Raw genomic sequence first — 19,176 nt, forward strand, 5'->3', positions numbered from 1 at the left:
TGGCCTTGGCGGGCTGCCAGATGCCCACCCAGCTGCTCTCTCACTCCCCCTCCACAACAGGACAGGGGAGAAAATAAGATGGAAAAGTTCACGGGTTGAGATAAAGACAAGGAGATCACTTACCAATTACTCTCATGGGCAAAACAGACTTGACTTGGGGAAAGTTAATTTATTGCCAATTAAAATAGATCTGGATGGTGAGAAACAAAAACAAAAATGAGAACACCACCTTCCCCCCATCCCTTTTTCTTCCCAGGCTCAAGTTCACTCCTTCATTCCTGACTCTTACACCTCCCCCCTTGCCCAAGCGATGCAGGGGGGATGGGGAATGGGTGTTGACCTCAGTCCATAAGAGTTGCCCTCTGCCACTCCATTGTCCTCAAAAATTTCCCACACTCCAGCATGGCTCCTTCCCACGGGCTGCAGTCCTTCAGGATAAGCCTGCTCTGGCATGGGCTTCTCTCCATAGACTGCAGCTTCCTTCAGTGCATGTCCACATGCTGCAGCATGGGGTCCTCCATGGGCTGCAGCGTGGACATCTGCTCCACCATGGTCCTCCACAGGTTGCAGGGGGACAATCTGCTTCACCATGGTCCTCTCTATGGGCTGCAGGGAAATCTCTGCTCCAATGCCTGGAGTGCCTCCTCCCCTCCTTCTTCACTGACCTGGGTGTCTGCAGGGCTGTTTCTCTCACATTTTCCCTCACTTCTCACTGCTGGGCAGCTTTCTCAGAGGTGCCACCAATTTGGCTGATGGGCTCAGCTGTGTCCTGCAGTGGATCTGTTGAGCCGGCTGTGTCCGGCACGGGGCACCCCCTGGTCTCGTCTCACAGAGGCCAACTCTGCAGCCCCCCGCTGCCAGCACCTGGGCACCTGCACCCGGTAGAGTACCTGTGAGCGGCAGCTTTGCTTTCCTGAACACTAAAGGAGGAGTGATGCTATCAGTGCCTTCTGAAGGCATTCTGACTTCTGCAGCTGATCACGCACTGCCTAGAAGCCAAATCTTACTCCTGTTAGCCAGGTGGCACCACTGTCCTTCATGTAACGAGCTGGGTTTATTGTGTCAAGTTGTATTTTCTTCCAATGTGTATTTTAGAAATATATATTTTAGAGAAAAACAGTGACCCGGGTCCAAGCCACAGAGGTCAGGGTCATTTCTGTGATGCTTACCATGCCCCATAAACGTACAAATATCAGTTCGGGGTCAAACCTGCACTTCCCAGCTGGAGGGGTCTCCTTTTCTGAGAAGCGATTAGACTACTGACAAGACCAGGGATATCATGTAGTCTGACAGCTTTGGAAAAGACCCACACTTCAATCTGGATTTCTCTTCTGATGTTAGGGCCGAGGAAGCAGCCAGGCGTCGGTCAGCTCTTCTGCGCCGGTGGTGTCTTCTGACTCATCTGTCTGCTCCCGAAATGGAGTACGCCTGGTATTGGCTCGATGATTCTGGGCAGTGGATTCAGTATGGGGAAGAGGTGAGATCCATCTGCTATTGATGCTAAAAGCTCTTGTTAAGCCATCTTTGGAGAGTTGTTTAGGGCACGTTGTTCTGCAGCTGGTGTGTTTCACACGCGCTGCTGGTGCCCTTGCAGTGCTGCTCTGATGCCCTGGTGCATTTGTCTTATTAATTGTCCCCCAAAGCAGTACTTCTACTCTGTGAAAGCTTTCAAAGGACTGGCTTTGAAAGCGGGTGCATTTTCCAGAGATGACGGACGTCTTTTGGCCGAAGCTGACCACACGGGCTGAAGGCTGCTTTGTTGCTGTTGTCACAAGCGGCTGTTCTCTGTGGGGTACCCCTCTGTTGCTGAAGAGCAAAGTGCTTGGAGCCTTAAAGACTTAGTTCAAAATGGCACCCTGTGACAGGGGCCTGGGGAAACACTGGTATTTCCCCACAGTGTCACCTAAACCAAAGACTGGTTTCTAACAGGTATAATTTCCTTGTTCTTTCTATAGCATCCGGATCACTGCTCTGCCACGGTAACATCTGCAGATCTGGAGAAGGAATTTCTAGCTGACCACAAAGGCATTGTGTTATTCAGGGCTGGTTCTCAGAAGTATGAATTAAACTTTGAAGGTGAAATATCTCCTTGTTTTAAGTTTGTTACACAGTGTAGCTGGCTCTAAGGTAGCCTCCTTCATGCAGAGTTGTCACCCTATGTCTGGGTTTCTTTGAACAGCTCTTTTTCCTCCTGTAAGTTTTCTCCAAAAGCAGAACTTGAGCGGTAGGTACATTTCTCTGCGGTTTTGAGATGCCCCGCTCAAGCTTCTAGACTTGTGCATCTATAGTCAAAAAAGCATCTCTGACAATATTGTATATTCAGAAGAAGAGCTGAGAGTAAACACTTCATGGCATCTGGCTTATGCATTTGGGTTTATACAACTAAAGAGGAGAAATGAGAAAGGGAAAAAAATAAGCACTGAAAAGTCAAATGGTGAAGAAGTGAGCCCATGATAGACATCTTGCAAGCTAGTTACGGGGAGAGAAAGCACACAGTGCAGCAAAGGAAAGTTTAGGGCTGGTTGCACAGAGAGAGAATAGGAAAATGAGAAATGCTTTTCTGTTTCTAATTTATTTACCCATCTTAAAACTCCTGTTAGCTTTCCAAACTTTAAATGTTTCCTGGCATGAATAAAAAGAATGGTGTTTAAAGGAGGAAACAATGGATAATTAGCCATGTCACACAGCATGCGCCCTGTGATATTGTTACAGGACCAAGAAGAGAGGGCAGACTTTCCTCTTAGCACCACATAATAATCCTGCACTGCCGGGAAAGCTATGTTTATGGCCTCCATCATATTGAAAACTCTTCCCCGCTGTAGGCCTGACATCAGATGTGGTTTTCTCTGGCCGACAGCCTGGATGTGAATGCACGTGCAGGTGCAGTTGGTGGTTGGCTGCCTTTGAGCTTCACAACCTATGCTAGCAGGTGGTTGACCTTGCTGATCTCCAAGCAGAAGCAGCACAAGTGGCAATGGTTTTGAAGTATGGAGTGGGGTGGGTGTGGTAGAGAGAGCACCACCATGCGGTATTCAGGGCTACCTCCTTTTTTATTTTTTCGAAAGACATAAGAGTGTGTCCCTGGGTAATAAATTATTTCATTATTGAGGCATTGTGTTTTTCTTTCAAGACATGGTCCAAACAAATTTGATCTATGAAACCCAAAGAAAAGTTGCCCGACTGCCAAAATTTCTGTCCTCTCAAGGTGGACAAGACAGAAGGTAATATACATTCATTATTTAATAACGTCTCTAGATGACAGCACCTTTCTGCTAAGAAGTTCCTCCTATCTGTCTAGAATTCAATTTTAGATTTCTTAAATTCATTTTTAGGTACCTTTTGCTGACTGGTTTAATGGCAATTTTTGCGGTGACAGTATTTGTAAATTATGCAACACTTCTGTGAAGTGTGCTGGGAGAGACGTTTGGTGGCAGTCTCTGGCAGCTGTGAGAGACCCCTAGAGTAGATTTGTTCTCTCTGTGAGAGCAAAGCCACATACAGCTGACACAACTGTGCCAGGAATTTTTATTCCTTGATTTATGCTCCAACAATACTGAATAAACTGTGCACAGAGTAGGAGCAAGGGACTGCCAGTCCCAAGATCTGTGGAACAGATAGATGCCATCCGCTGGAAAGCTGAGGATAAAATAAAACACAGAAGCAAATCCCTCTAAATGAAGTGAACTGGATGCACTTATTTGGGATACCCTGCCTTACGGCTTTTTTAAAGGAAGTTCAGCTTGACAGAATTTGAGCATGTCTCCTGTAAAAGTTAGTTGTGCTACTGCTTTATTTTAAAAAGAGCCTTCTTTGCTGCAGAAATTCACCAGCAGACAGTGCATTTGAAGCCAAGGGTTCAATTTAAGGGTTGGTTCAACCAAGGGTGGGGTGATTCAAAAAGAAAACAAGCTGGCGCTCCTGAATGGATGCTAATGCTCCTATTGCCGGGGTTAAAACATGCATGCCAGGAGGGCATTAGTGCTGGAAGTTGTTAAACGCTGACTCCTGCAGTAATGCCTGCAGGGCACAACTGTTCACCCACAGCCTCCTGACAGGCTTGGTCCTGGGGGCAGCTAGGGGCAGGCCACCCGTCTGGCCAGCGATTTAGAGATGAGTAGCCACATGGAGGGAGAAGGGCTGACGCTCCAGTTTCCTAGAGGTTCAAGCAGCACACGTGGAGGGCTAGCTGGGAGAAGTTGCATAAACCACCCGGCTAGGAGCATGTTACTTCTCATTTGAAACTCTCCTACCGGTGTCTTGACCTGCCAAGAGATGCATCAGTGCCACTAGGATATGTGTGGAAATCTAAACTGGAGAACAGGATAATGGTTATGTGGAAAATAAAACAAAAATAAAAATCCAGGGATAGCCGAAGGCTGCCGTAGAGCCGGTGGCTTGATCCTCCAGAAGGGGGATTTTGTTAGGAGTATCATAGACTGACTTGCTCCTTTTTCTTTTCTGCAGCCAAAACATGACTCTGTCATGTTCTGTCTGTCCTCCACAATGGGACCAATCTGCACTGCCTGATATTGGGTTCAAGGTATGTCTTTTCAGCTCTCCAGGGGGATAGGGTGAACCGTGTCCTATACTGATTTTTCTGAGAACATGACGCCAGGCACTTGAGATGTTCCCAGCTTTCAAACATGTCTCATAAAATAAGCAACTATGAGGTGAAACAAGACTGAGAGTTTCACAGTCAGAATAGACCTGTGTCTCCTGGGAGGCTCTCTGAGATCCCCTACATACACCATGCAGGATAAGAAAGGCCCTTTTGGCCGTTACTGGTCTGACCTGTCCTTTGCACTCTCCCAAGGCACCTGATCCTCTGATAAACTGGATGAATTGCATCTTAAGGGGGTGTTGTCGTATCTCCTCCATCGATTTGAGGCAAAATGTTATTTGTTGTGGTAAAACTAGGGCTTAGCCCTGTAGGGAAGGAGCTAGGGTGTCAAATTAAGGTGAAACTGGTATTCACTCTTCTCCAGCCTGAATACTGCTGTGCATTTCATCTTTAGGTTATTCTGAAGTAAAAATAATCTAGACGCAGAGGTGTGTCCACCGAAGGAAGCTCGCGTGGGATTGCATTCATTTCCCTCAGTCAGCGCCTGCTCTTCCAGTATGGGGAGTGGGGGTGAAGGTGGGGAGAGGATGGTTAACTGGAAAGACAGGAGAAGCTTCTGATTTTAATGGCAGGACTTTTCTTCTGATGTGAGGAGGTTGATGAATCCTTTGAAAGGACTGTGAGTTGTTACTATGAGTGTCGTGGTTTAACCTCAGCCGGCAACTAAGCACCACACAGCTGCTCGCTCACTCCCCCCAGTGGGATGGGGGAGAGAATTGGAAAGGGAAAAGTGAGAAAACTCGTGGGTTGAGATAAAGACAGTTTAATAGGTAAAGCAAAAGCTGCACACCCAAGCATTACTTGGGAAGACAAACGCCATCACTCCGAACGTCCCCCCCTTCTTTCTTCTTCCCCCAGCTTTATATGCTGAGCATGATGTCACATGGTGTGGAATATCCCTTTGGCCAGTTGGGGTCAGCTGTCCCAGCTGTGCCCTCCTCCTAGCCCCCTGTGCACCTCCAGCCTTCTCGGTCAGTAGAGCATGAGAAGCTGAAAAGTCCTTGAGTGGTGTAAGCACTGCTTAGCAACAACTAAAACATCAGTGCGTTATCAACATTGTTCTCACCCTAAATCCAAACCACAGCACTGTACCAGCTACTAGGAAGGAAATTAACTCTATCCCTGCCGAAACCAGGACAATGAGTAATACCTTATTTTTGGTGGTTTTAAAATTTTCAGTTGGTACAGCTCAGTTACGCTTCCCTTGAATATGGAAAAATTAAAAGGCTGTTTGAGAAGACGATGAAAGATTACTGCATCCACCAACTACAGAGGATCCAGAACCCAACACTTTGGCAAGTTTTTCAGTGGTTTGTATCTATTTTATTTCATTATCCTGATGATAGCAGAAGACTGGTATTTCCTGATCTATTGTCTTCCACAGTCTGCATTAGGAGTTGCCAAATCCAGCAGCCCAGCAGAGGTGAGACTGCCACGTATCTGTGTGCCTGGGTCCGGCTGGCAGTGAGGTTCAGCACATGTTCCCAGTAGGCTCACACGCACAAACACACATACACACAAAACGTGTGAATATGCACACAGCTGGCCACAAAAACCAACACAGCACAGCACAGCACTCAGGCAATCATAAACAGCAGCGATGGCCTCATCTTATTCCCTTCCTCTGGCTAAATCGGGATGAAAGCCTGTTACTGGAACGTATGTACAGGAATGGTTCCCTCCAGGAGCTGGTCTTAGACACTCAGCCTACCCATGGGCTGGCCCCTGGGTCCTCTCATCTCCAGTTATGTTCTGCATGCAGAACCACATGCAAATGGGTCTCTATAGACTTCCTGGTGTCTTCAGTGGTTGTCCTGGACCTCCTGGTCCCTCCGGTAAGCAAGCTCAGACTTTCTGGTCTCTCCAGCATCTGGCCCAGACTTATGACTGTTCCAAAACCTGGTTCCCAGGCCAGCTACCCTCCTCACTGGCTGTCCAGCTTGATATGGGCTAGTGATCACACATTGACACACGCACCCTCCCTTGCTGCAGTTGCTGGTGCTGTGGACATGCAGCTCCTGCGACCCAAGGTCCCACTCCAGTTCTGCACCCAGACCCCCATACATGCGCATGCACACAGACTGGAGAGTCCATCACCCAGGTAAGAGTTAGAAATGGAGTTTAATGAGAAGATAGGGCAGGCTGTGCTGATCAGGCACAGGGCATGGCCAGACAAGCCTACTGTAGACCAGGCAGTTGCCTGTTTATACACAACCAGCCCTTTTTACCCTCTTATCCATCTATTTTCCCATGTTTGTTCCTCCTCAGACCATCTTGATCCCTCCCTTCTCCCACCTACAGTTCCTCTGTTAAACATCCCATTATAAGTCTTGTGCGATCCCCAAATGCTTTTCCTCTCTGTCTCATAGCAAGTCCCACACTCTCATAGGCAGTACCCTCCTTATGTCCGTGAGCTGCTCTGGACACTTTCCATTGCTCACGTTGCTGGGTGTCCCCTTGGTCTCTGGGGCTGAGGCTTCCTTGGGGCAGCCCTGGGAAGGGGCTGGGGCTGGGGGTCCTCTCTCTTGGGATCAGGTTATTGGGGTTGTCTCTGTGCTCTTTTGTGTACGTAGAAATGAGCCTTTTATCGCATAACCTAACAGGTTGTGTGTGGGGTTCTTGCTAGTGTTATTCAAAAAGAAAGTTATTTTCCTTCACCATGACTGAGCTGTAGTATCTCAAATTTATTCTTTTTGTTTTAGTCTCTTCCGCATAGGAGTTTAAAAAAAAAAAGGGGGGGGACACTTGTTATATGATAAAGATAGGGGTAGAGATTATACAATCTTCACTGTGGCTTCATACAGCTCAGTCTTATAACCGTGTTTATGCATTCAGGATTTATATAACCTGGGAACTGACCAATTCCCAGTCAAGAGATGTTTGTCTCCCTAGTCTCTAATGTGGTGTGAAGCTGTGGGTGACACAGTCCATAGCGATGCTGAGAACTTTTTGTTTTGCTGGAAGGAGCCAGCTGTGCAGCGGGGTACCAACAGAAGTGCAAAGCAGGCAGTAACCCCACTGAGAGTGGTTTGTGTCACTGTTCCTCCATAACCCAAAAGCAGGAGGAGTTGAGTTGGGAAATTGTCCTTGTTTGAACCAGGGTAACATGTCATTTTTTTTTTTTTTTGTCCGTAGGCAAAAGGAGCAGATGAAGAAGCTCAATAAATCAAAATGGGTGGATGAGCGGCTCCTGTTCCACGGGACGAGTCTGTCCCATGTGCCTGCCATCTGTGAGCAGAACTTCGACTGGAGGATCTGTGGGACTCATGGGACAATGTATGGAAAAGGTACAAGTGCAGAAGTGTGGGTTCAGGGGCCATAGCAGCACGGGCTGCAGACCCCGGCCAGGCTGGTGGGGGGGTGCAAGGTGACTGACTGTCCCTGACCCCTACACTCCTGCCATTAGGGCACTCTCACCTGTGTGCATCTGCATCGCTGCAGGCAGCATCAGCAGCAATCCCCTTTCAGGAGGGGCTAAAACCACTCCTTTTTACCTCAGGGACCTGCTGTTCAGCAAAGCTCTTGGACGGGTGGGACTGGGAGGTTGATGGCAAAATGTGGCTAGAGTCTGTCGATGCTTTAAAATAAGCCTATGTAGAAACACCTGGCGAGGATGCGTGTAGAGCTACCTGGGGCTGCCAAAGTGCCAATAGCGGATGTTTGCTCCTTGGTTGATGTATTGTCTTACCTGTGGCTTTCTTGGTCCCTAGGAAGCTACTTTGCCAGAGACGCCAGCTATTCTCACGAGTACTGTTCCTCTCACAGTGGTCGCTACAGCATGTTTGTAGCTCACGTTCTTGTCGGAGACTTTGTTCAGGGAAACCCCGAATACCTTCGCCCTCCACCCAGAGCCAGCAATTCAAACAGACTTTACGACAGCTGCGTGGATGACCCGACAGACCCTTCCATCTTTGTCATCTTTGAGAAGCACCAGATTTACCCTGCCTATATCTTGGAGTACAGCAGCGAGGCCCAATGTATGATCCTGTAATGAAAGGTGGAATCTCCTTTGAATTTACACTGAATAAATTACACTTTAGTACATCTTTTTTTAATGTCTGTTCAATTTTAGTAGTAGCTTTAGAACATTTTGTAATGCAGTGAACCAATATCAATTCCCTGAAGGATTTTGGGGCACAATTTTTTGATGGGGGCTATTCTTTTACCAGCAGAAAGTGCTAAACTTTAACCTCCACCTCATCTCCAACATGGGATGGGGGCGTACCTGCCTTGCGTACCCTGATGCAGTGACACCTTCTGCTGCTGAAAGCGGCACCACTGAATATACAGTTAACTTGATCCACTGATATAGTCACTTAGGGATTATTCCTGCCTGTGATGGTGCTGATGTGCCAAAGGGAGTCATGGTGGGGAATGCAGAAGGAGGAAAAGTGAAAGTACCTACATTATGGTGCACAAGAGAGTAAGCATGGCCTGTCCTTCCAGTAAATGGCAGGAAGCTCCTGCATCCTGGAGGCTTTGTAATTAATGCTGGCCAGGAACTTTGCTGTTTCCTGGTTGCACCACTGACAGCTCTTCTTACCCTGTTCTTCCATGACAAGTCTGCCCATCCCACTGGTGACACCCTGTCCTTGCCCTGTCCCCACTGGGTTTAGGTCAAGAGAATCAGGGATATTGCAGCTGCTGAAGTTAGACCCCCACCACGCCATGACATTAACAGCGAGGAAGTCCGCGGTGACGCACAAGGCAGCGTCCCACCAGGGCTGCAGAGCCAGTGCTTGCAGCACTGAGTGGTGAGGCAAAGGGGCTTTGTGAGGGGTGGCCGTGCCAGCGGCCACCCCGCTTCCCACCCTGCAGACTGAATTTGGTGCTGACTATTTTGAATCGTTGTGCTGCTGCCTGGCACTTCTCCGGGAGACTGAGAAGCGCCCCAGTGGTGTGTGCTCCGACTGGGATGGACGGGGGAAAGCTTGGATGATGGACATAGTACTTGAAACTTGGTGGATGGTAGGGTAACATTCAGGATGAAACAAAAATTAATGGTTTATTTTAAAACAGTCTTTCTGTATAAGCTGTAGTAATTCAGCAAAGGAGTCACAAGTGGCTCAGTTGTCCATGTCATGAGTGGGAGGAACCAAGAGTATGGATGTGTATAGGATCTCATCAGCTTTCGTAAAGCCTGCTATCTTCAGGCACAACCAGCGTCCTTACAAAATGTCAGAAATGCAACTGGCTGCAATGAGTCCCTGAGCTGCCATATTTAGTGCGCTTCCATGTCCCATTTCTTCTTGCAGGAAGCTGGAGCCTAAAGGTTGTTTTTTTGGCAAATTAGTGATCTAATCTTGTCAGCCACAGGTGAGCAGAGAGCTTTCCACGCAGTCACGAAGTAACAGTGAAAGTCACTTAAATGGACTGTTTCCTGAATATATAGTATTTTTTAATTAAAAAAAACCCCAAAAACAAATGGCACCAAGTTATCTGCCACACAGCTTTCTCAATAAGGAAAGTGGTGTACAACAGTTAATTGCTTTCCTGTGCTATCAATACCACTGCATTGGAAAACTGCAGTGATTTTGGAGAGCTGTTTGCCTAAGATTTGTCAGCTGTCATAAATCTGCATCCTGTGCTTTGCATAAACATGAATCTGGGCATTATTTGTACAAATAATAACAGAAATTCTGGTTTAAGCTGTTGATTTTACAAATAAATGGGATTATATAGAAATCTTTTTCAATTTATGGACTTGCTGCCTGGCTGTGGCACCCAGTGGGTGCCGTGCACGGGCAGCCTTCACCCTGCAATCACCCTCCCCTTGCTGCCTCCAAGCTGTGGACTTGTGAGGATGGGAAGAACTGAACAATGGCCATTTTCAGCTGTCACCCTGCCTTGGTCCTTGCAACATAGCGTAAATTTGCGCCAGGGCTTCATCAGCTTATGGGGGGTTGCGCGTGCGGCCTTTGGGCAGGACAGGGGCTAGGAGATGGAGGGTTTGGGAAGGGTTTTGATATTAGAGAAAATGTTCTGTGGAACGATGCCCTTGTACAAAACATCTTCTCCCGTTCTCCCCTGCCATGACAGAAGAAACCATCCACTGTGTGGGAGAAAGCTATTTCCAGCAAGGTGGGCTTCAGGATGTGATCACCAGCCTCCTCGGGGGCAGGAGAAGGTAAGCAAGCGAGAGCTCGCTGAAGGGCAGGCCAGTCACTGAAAAAGGGAGTTTTGTTGGTCTGAAAAAGAGGACACCAGGCAGAGAGGAGAGCATGGGTGCAAATGTGCAGAGCTTCGAAGAAAAGGAGATTTTCCAATAAGTAAAAACTACTTCTGGCTGCAGGGAGAGTTCATACAACCTTCAGCAATTAGTGGCTGGGTGATATATTGAGAAGATCAGGCAGGGGGCTGGTGTGCGCAGCTCCAACGGTGCGCTGTGGTGTGGGACTGCTGAGGTCTAGCTGCTGTTGGCTTTGTAGGTGTTGGAGTACCAGATCTGAAGTGGAAGCACTCCTTGAAGAGCCCACAGTATTTCAGGGTCACTCTCTGCAACTCTCCGTTGCCAAAAGGAGCAGTCCCACCTCCAGGTGTGCGTTGCTGCTGTTTTCCCTATGCCAGTACCAGTGACTGTACTGGGGTGGGGAGGATCAGATGCAGTGTTCACCTACTTGAAAACTGATTTAGCCACCCCCCCCCCCCCAAAACCCAAACCCAAAATATGGTGTTCAGCAAGAACAGTTCCCAGTTCTGCTTGTGCCAACACTGATAAAGAAGAGGGGGGGGCTGCAGTATAGATTTTGACTGGCATAAGATGATACTGAGCCTCTAACCCACGCAGGGCTTTGAATGGTAAAAGATTTGGGAATATTTTGGTCAGTGAGGCACTGAGAGCAGAAACCACTAGTAAAAGTGAAAAGCTACTTAATCTGTGAATAATTCTTCATGGGAGTTTTGTTCGGTATTATAAATGTGCTAAAACTTCTTCCAGACCTGAACCTCGTGCTAACTCTGGAGCACCTGGGTGCCTCCAAAGTACTGAGCAGAAAGCATTCCTCAGCACCCTTTTAGAGGAGAAACACTCGCAAACTGGCAGCAACACATGCAATTGTTGGCAGGCACTAAGTGTGGGTCTGATCTGTGGGCTTTTAATTTATTATTTTTTTTCCCCTGAAGAGAAGTGTTTGAAGAGCTCCCCACCCTGTCGAGAAAGGGTTAAATGACTTCTGACTCAGATGCATGAGATTGTGGTGGAAGAGGTCTGACCTGAGGAACGCTATGAGTAGCCAAACCGATTTCTGTGGTGTTTGCCGCTTTCCCTGCCAGCTGGGCTGGTGCCAGTCCGGCAGGTGTCGGGGTGGGCTTCTCCTGGAGCCTCCACGTTCACCAAGCTCCTTCTACCCAAAGATGGGGAGTAAGGCTGCCCTCAACATGAGATGAAATGATCAGTTGGTATCTTGGCTAATTACTTCTCCACCTTTTGAATATATTTCCTGTTAGGAGGGTGCTGTGGGAGCACTTCATCTGCGCCGCCATGGGGAGGTTTTTTTGGGAGCGTGGCAGCTGCAGAAGACCAGAGGGAGAGGGATCTGCTGAGAGGCCAGCTGCCTCTGCAAGAGTCCCCAGATGCAAAGCTGTTAGCTCAAGTGATCTTTTCAATGTAATGCATTTCTAACTGATTTTCTTGTGGTGCTCTTAGGACTTCACAGTGTCCCTGGTTTTAACGTTGTTGGTTGTTACATATTCATGCACCTGTTCTAGGCTTTCTATTAAAAAACACCTCAGCAGGTATTCAGGCTTTCTTTTAGTTTAGTGGTGTTAAATTTGACTTTTCAGCATTTTTAAGAATCCTTTTTAACAATTTTGACAGAATTTATTACAGGATGATTAAACTGTAGAAACTTAATGCTTGATTGAACATGCTGAATGGCATGTTATTTTCCAAAACATTTAAACTCCTAAAGATCAACCTGAGCCCAATAACCTGGCGCTGCCACTGTATGGGTGCCAGGTGAAGAAAACAAAGATATTGTTCTTGGCATGACATGCTCAGCAGTTGCATTATTTAACAAGACTGTTTCTGGATCGAGGGAATAACGATCCCGAATCAATGTGTAGCTGTGGTAATGATGGAGGGCTGAGGGTTTAGGGGAGGGCAGGGGTCCTCAGTTAGGGGCTGCAGGAGAAAGATCTGTAGGAATCAGACTTCTGCTGCTCAGGGAACAACTTTTTCTAATTGTTCCTGTTCTTTTGCAGTCCTGTTTCTTTTGATGAAGCATATTGTCTGGCATGTTGAGTCCTAGACACTATTTCCCGAAACAACTCAAACTGTATTTCCAAGATTACTTTTACATCTAGCTTACGTATAGGAACAATAGGAAAGTCTGTCCTGGTTCTTATCCATCTGTTCTTAATAAGCTTAGATTTTCCTTCCAGATGCTATACTGCAATGTCAGAGGGCCCATTAATCGGTGTGCCAGTGCTCAACCTGTTTAATACTGGGGAAGTGTCTACACATGATACCCCGCCACGGGAGGAAGCTGTGTCTTTACCTATTCCCAACGAGAAGCTTTATTTCACTGTGTGTTCTCTGAGTCATTTTTCTTGGGCTGTATCTTCAGCTTTGGTCTCCTTCACTATTTTTTTTTCAAAATAAATCTCCTAAGTCCAAAGGAGATGTTAGAAGTCGCATGTGTCTCTGCTTTCTTTAACATCTTGCATACCCTTTCACTCTCGCTTCTTGCAGACTCTTTCTGACTGCATTTTGCAGAAAGCCCCTTGCATCTTCCAGTTTGTTTTCCTTTTGAAAATTCCTGTAGGTTTATGACTTTTTTACCTATACTCTGCAGCATCTGTCTGAAGCTGTGATATGTTCTGTCCTGAAGGCCAACTGACCTTCATTTTGCCTCTCAGCTCAAGCAGGTTCTTCTAAGAGTCTTCTCCACATCGTTTTTCCTCTTGGATCCTCATACAATCTGACCTCATGTTAACGATTAAACAGCCTCTCCCTTCACAGAACTTATTCGACTGAAAGTCCTCTCATCCATCATAATGGCTTAAAAAATGCCTCCCTTTTTTGGATTCTTTTTGACTGAGCAACTCAAATTCCTTACTAACAGAATGGCCTCCTTACATTTCTTTAGTGTAGTCTGAGACGTGATTAGTTTCACTGCATGAAACTGTAGGCTACTAACCAAAACTAAACTTTGTGACAGCACTATCAAAAATGCATTTTTCCCATCAGGACCTTCTCCAGCTGCTGCTATTTCTGTATAGTCTGAGTAACTCCATGATGTGTCCTGCTCACTGGCTTTTCTTTTCCTTCCCAGATCAAGCTTTGGGTTTGTTTTCTTTTTTTGCCCCCTCAACTTCTAGTTCTACTTGCTCCTGTTAACATGTGGTGTCTAGGCAGTTTCCTGAATCTGAAACATAACTAACAGGACTTGTAAGTAAAGCAAAAGCTTCATTGCGTAGCAGCTGGGAAGGCCATTTGCAGGACTCCTCTCTGTTTAAAGGCTATCAACTGAGACAAAAATGAACAGAATCCTCTAACAACTCCGTGAGTTCATGAGGATTGTGAAAGCTGTCGCTCATCATGGGAAGCAGCTCATTGCAGTGGGCAGCATGAGGGACATGGGCTTGGTAGCCAGGTGATCTATTCCCACATCTGCTGAGGTTTTGTTGGGGAACTCAGGGAAACTTGGAAGTATTGAATTCTACAGGTGAAACGTCAATAACAACCAAATAATACTATTGCTACCTAATCAGGGTCAGTTGTCTGCTCAGTGTGTATACCATGGGCTGGCACGCTCAGAGGGCAGAAAGCGGCACGTCTGGGTTCAAGCACAGGCAAAAAAGAAAAACTTCTAGGACTTGTTCTCTTCCTTGAGGATTTGGAAACCAGACAATTTTCTGGGCTGTGAAATGATGACACCAGGAAGTCCTGCTGAGTTTGGGTTTCCCTCTCAAGACTACTGTTAAGCAACCTGCCAGAAGCTGATCATATTTTATTTCTTTTTTTTTTTTTTTCCCTCCCCTTTCATCTTTTTTGAGACAGTTCTGCACTTTTGATCATTCCTGATGCTTACTCATTCGGTGGCATGGAAACCCGCTGGTACTGGCTGGACGATTCCCTGTGGTGGATCGCACCAGTACAGTACGGGAAGCAGGTAAACTCCACTGCACCCCTGAAACCCAGCTCCAAGTCCCAGCCACTAGTGGAGAAGTCCTGCTTTGAATGTTTGGGTTTTTGCGAGGACTGCCTGTCAGGTGGCACGCAGGCTTTCTCCGCAGTCCCGTAGTGCTGGCCAACTCGTGGAGTGTCACCGATACTCTCAGGGGAGCTTCTGAATGCCATCTCTAAGCACAGTTGTCTGTCCGAGGAGTAGCTAAAATCTTTGTCAAGGCTGTTTTTTGCCTGTACACATGCACACACATATATTACATATACATTATATAAATTTTGGGGGAGGGCAGGGAATGTCATGACTCCCTGGAAAGCTGAAAAAGTTGTATTTAGAAAGCTGCTTCTCTAAAGTACAGTGCAGCACTACTTTTACTATTAACCATTTCTGTAGTAGTCCTAGCCAGAGGGAACGTACATCTTTAAAAGCATTTGCTAGAAAATTAATTGTCTAAATTAGAGAAGTAGAAGACATGCTGTTTGTGTCTGACAGAGCATGAAATGTGGGAAGTATATAAAATTTCCCACTCTTTTGTCTAACTTTGTGATTTAATTGCTGGAGCTATTGGAGATCCATACAGTTAAAAGATTAGAAAAATAAAGTCATGGTATTCAACACACACACACACAAAAAGTATTAGGAGGACAGTTTGAGACTAATGCGTAGATCATGGTGCATGTGGCACCACGAGCAATGGAGGAGTTGTGAAAGAGGAAGCGCTAAGGAGGAGACCTGGATTTGCTGAGGCGGTGTAGGAGGAGAGCTGCATGCGAGACAGCCTGTGGTTCTCCGTTGCCCTAGGGTAGCTGCTCAACTGTGGCGCTGTTTGCTGAGAAGGACATTGTTTGGGTGCCTGATATTTGCGAGCAAAAAGGAGGGGGTGATATTCAAAGAAGAAAAAGAGAAGACCTAAATCATGTATAGGTACTATTTTAAGTGCCCACATCCATTTTTGAGGAGTGGGATTGCGATAGCTTGAAACCGGCTGTGTGATGGGATCAAAAGAGGAGCCTTCCAGGTGGACAAGGGGACACGTGTCTGCACTGCTCATGCTGCCAGTTCAAGCGGGAGCAGCACTAGACAAAATCACCTCACACTGTGGGAATAACACAGAGAAGGAGGCCACAGGTAAGGCGTTGCATGGCTGTGTTAGCAATTTTTCATATGCCCTTCTACGTAAGAGTGGCTGAACTGGGACTTGCCAAAGCTGCCTTCAGCAGCGGCAGGCGCCGGATCCCTGCAAAAGAGGAGGAGGAGCAGCAGGTAGTGATACATCCCTCGCTGCCAGCGACGTGCAGCTCAGGGATTTTCTAAGCCTGAGATAACATTTGTATTTAATGGCCCTCGCTGGATTTCTCTTCTCCTGTAGGTTTGTTCAGTCTTTCTTGAACTGCTGCAGACTTCTAGCGCCTGCATTGTGTCGCAGCAGTGGGATCTGCGGTAGAGCCATGCACTTGAATAGCTGCTCTACTTCTGCCTGCCTTCGTGGTTTTTTTTTTTTCAGGACATGGTCCAGAGAAATCTGAGCATGCAGCTGACAAGAAAAATCTGCCGTTGGCCAAACGATGGGTCTGGTGGAGGCAGGAGCCAGCTGGAGGAGAGGTTTGGGGTGCTCTGTTCACATGTGCCATGTCGCTAGCTGGCAGTACCAATCCAGCTTTCCAGGTCCGCTGGGGAGAGGGCTGTGGTGGCTGGAGAAGTGAGGCCCCCAGGTCCATCTTTGCTGCCCCAGTGTTGAACAGCCTTGGTCTTTGAGGTGGGGGCAGCAGGTCTGGCCTGGCTTCCAGCCCCTTGGGAGAGCTTAATGTCCACCGTGGGCCCTGGACACAGCAGTGGGATTGCCCCTGGTGTGCTGTGCACTGGCAGCGGGCAGAGGGTCACAGGGCACTGGGTCATGTGTTGCACTGTATCTTGGCCACTCCACTTGTCACGAGGTGACGTGACTCTGATGTCCAACCACACATGTCGTGCTGTTTGCCATCTCTCCCCTCCTTCATTATCAGTACCATCAAGAACAACTCTGCTTTCTGGGCCTCTTGAGGTGAGGGTCAGCAAAACTGGAGATGTCCTCTCACACATGACCTGCCCGGACTGGCGGTGGGAAGGTGCTGCAAAAGCTGCACCTGCAGGAGGAGGTGGACGCAGAGAATGGAAGGGGTGAAAATGGAGGTTACTGATTTCCATAGCTACCAGGCACTGATTTGCTTTTCCCTTCCACCTCCCCAGCTTTCCTTTTGGTGTGTCACATGCTGGTGCTTGCCCGTGGTCAGTAGGGAAAACAGCTGGTACTGGCTGGATGACTCTCACCAGTGGCAGGGATGGGGAGAGGCAGTAAGCACCTCTCCCTTCCCTGCCCGTGTGCCGGCTGCCCCTCAGGGACTGCCATTTCTTCTGCCCTCCACAAGCAGTGCCCTTCACACATCTCGGGTCTTGTCTTAGTGCCTCCCCATGTTGCATGTGCATTTTGATTTATTCAGCAGCCTCTCATAATTTTTCATGTAACTTAGAACACTCAACCCTGTGAGGCTGAGGTCTGAACGCTGTTTATTTTCTTGGCCAAACCAGAGCCTTTCAAAACCAGAGCCTTTCAAAATTGCTTTAATCTAAACAATTTTTATGCTGTGTGTGCATGTGCTGGTTTTGGCTGGGGTAGAGTTCATTTTCTTCACAGTAGATAGTATGGGGCTATGTTTTAGATTTGTGCTGGAAACACTGTTGGAAGTACAGGGATGTTTTCGTTATTGCTGAGCAGTGCTGACACAGAGTCAAGGCCTTTTCTGCTTCTCACACCGCCCCACCAGTGAGGAGGCTGGGGGTGCACAAGAAGTTGGGAGGAGGGCACAGCCGGGACAGCTGACCCCAACTGACCAAAGGGATATTCCACACCATATAACGTCATGCTCAGCATATAAAGCTGGGGGAAGAGGAAGGAAATGGGGGACGTTCGGAGTGATGGCGTTTGTCTTCCCAAGTAACGGTTACGCATGATGGAGCCCTGCTTTCCTGGGGATGGCTGAACACCTGCCTGCCGATGGGAAGGAGTGAATATATTCCTTGTTTTGCTTTGCTTGCGTGCGTGGCTCTTGCTTTACCTGTTAAACTGTGTTTATCTCGACCCACGAGTTTTCTCAGTTTTACTCTTCTGATTCTCTCCCCCTTCCCACTGCGGGGGGAGTGAGCGAGTGGCTGTGTGGGGCTTCTGTTGCTGGCTGGGGTTAAACCACGACAGGGCATCTGTGAGGAGAGTGCTTTTTTCTTTTGGAAATCCTAATAACTCACTGCAGAAGAGAGTGCCAGAAAGCTATCCCACGTGCTGACAAGGAACAATAGCAAAACATGACTGTTTTGAGAGCCGTGATGATGTTCTCCAGTCACATGTGGAAGGGCTGAGGAGAAGGCGGTGAGCACCACAGCCTGCAGAGATGGATGGGGCTTTAGGGATATGCTACCCCACCAGACCTCATCTGTGCATGCTGTGATGAGGAGGGAGCAGTAGCTGGGAGCAAGTGGGGGCAGAGTCCAGCAAACAGATTCTGGTGGGAGGTGGGATAAGGCTGGGGTGGGCCTCTGCACCGGGAAACTCTAAGTCGTAGGCAATTTCCCCTGGTTAGCAGGTAAAATGCTGCTCTGCAGGCCCTTTAAGCCAAAACTTTCTTCTGATGGGTATTTGCCCTCCTTTTCCTAGTCTCCCAACCGCTGTGCTGCCACTGTAACCTCTACACAGATGGAGACGGCATTTCAGGCTGACCAGAAAGGCACTCTCCAGTTTCAAGCAGGTTCTTGGCAGTATGACATCAACTTCAAAGGTGAAATGTCTGTTTGCTTGATGTCTAATGCAGGTGGGATGCGACTGGCACTGCAATGCAGCATGTCCTGTGTGAAGGCTTGCGGGCAGGGGCACAAGAGGGGTGGGAAGCATTTTGTGGACTGTAAGCAGCCAGTGCTACAGCAGCATGAAGGGGAGGATGGGAAGAAGGGGATCCTCCACTGAGCAGGCTCAGGGACATGTGCAGATGTTGGTGCAAGGAAGAATACAGCCCCAGCCTAAGCAGAGGGAGCGGGAAGGGGTGGGAGCTGAGAGTGGATTTGGGAGCCCCTGTGCGTGACTGCACCGTGTGATGTGGTGCAGGACCCACGCTGTGCCAGGCCTCTTGATCTTTTAGTCAGGATAATGCCAAGAAAAAAAAGTGCTCCTTGAAACGCGGCAAAACCAGGTGACAGTCTGTTCTTCAGCTGTCAGACAGGTCTTCAGGCATGTGTGCAGAGTCATTGCAATTGACAGTGACAATGAAAATGGCACAGAATAAAGGGAGGTGGTGGGTGGAATTAGGAGTACCCCAAAAAGAAGGTTACCCAAACTTTCATGCTTTGCTGCCTGTGCCAGGTGGACGAGGTGTTCAAGACACGCCACAAGACTGCCGCTTT

The 19,176-nt window shown here is 47.8% G+C and overlaps 1 protein-coding gene across 1 annotated transcript in view; it reads left to right on the forward strand.

Annotated features, from left to right (window-relative positions):
- Window positions 1-8,665, forward strand: part of LOC103924413 (poly [ADP-ribose] polymerase 12-like) — a 10,419-nt gene extending 1,754 nt beyond the window's left edge. Inside the window, exons 3-9 of the mRNA XM_009332938.1 lie at window positions 1,342-1,477; window positions 1,956-2,076; window positions 3,131-3,221; window positions 4,465-4,540; window positions 5,801-5,931; window positions 7,757-7,908; window positions 8,332-8,665. Coding sequence (XP_009331213.1) covers window positions 1,418-1,477; window positions 1,956-2,076; window positions 3,131-3,221; window positions 4,465-4,540; window positions 5,801-5,931; window positions 7,757-7,908; window positions 8,332-8,612 — 912 coding nt within the window. The 5' untranslated portion in view covers window positions 1,342-1,417 and the 3' untranslated portion in view covers window positions 8,613-8,665. The remainder of the gene's footprint in view (window positions 1-1,341; window positions 1,478-1,955; window positions 2,077-3,130; window positions 3,222-4,464; window positions 4,541-5,800; window positions 5,932-7,756; window positions 7,909-8,331) is intronic.
- Window positions 8,666-19,176: the final 10,511 nt, after the last annotated feature.

The sequence above is a fragment of the Pygoscelis adeliae genome, unplaced genomic scaffold (genome assembly GCF_000699105.1).
Source record: "Pygoscelis adeliae isolate BGI_AS28 unplaced genomic scaffold, ASM69910v1 Scaffold38, whole genome shotgun sequence".
NCBI lineage: Eukaryota > Metazoa > Chordata > Aves > Sphenisciformes > Spheniscidae > Pygoscelis > Pygoscelis adeliae.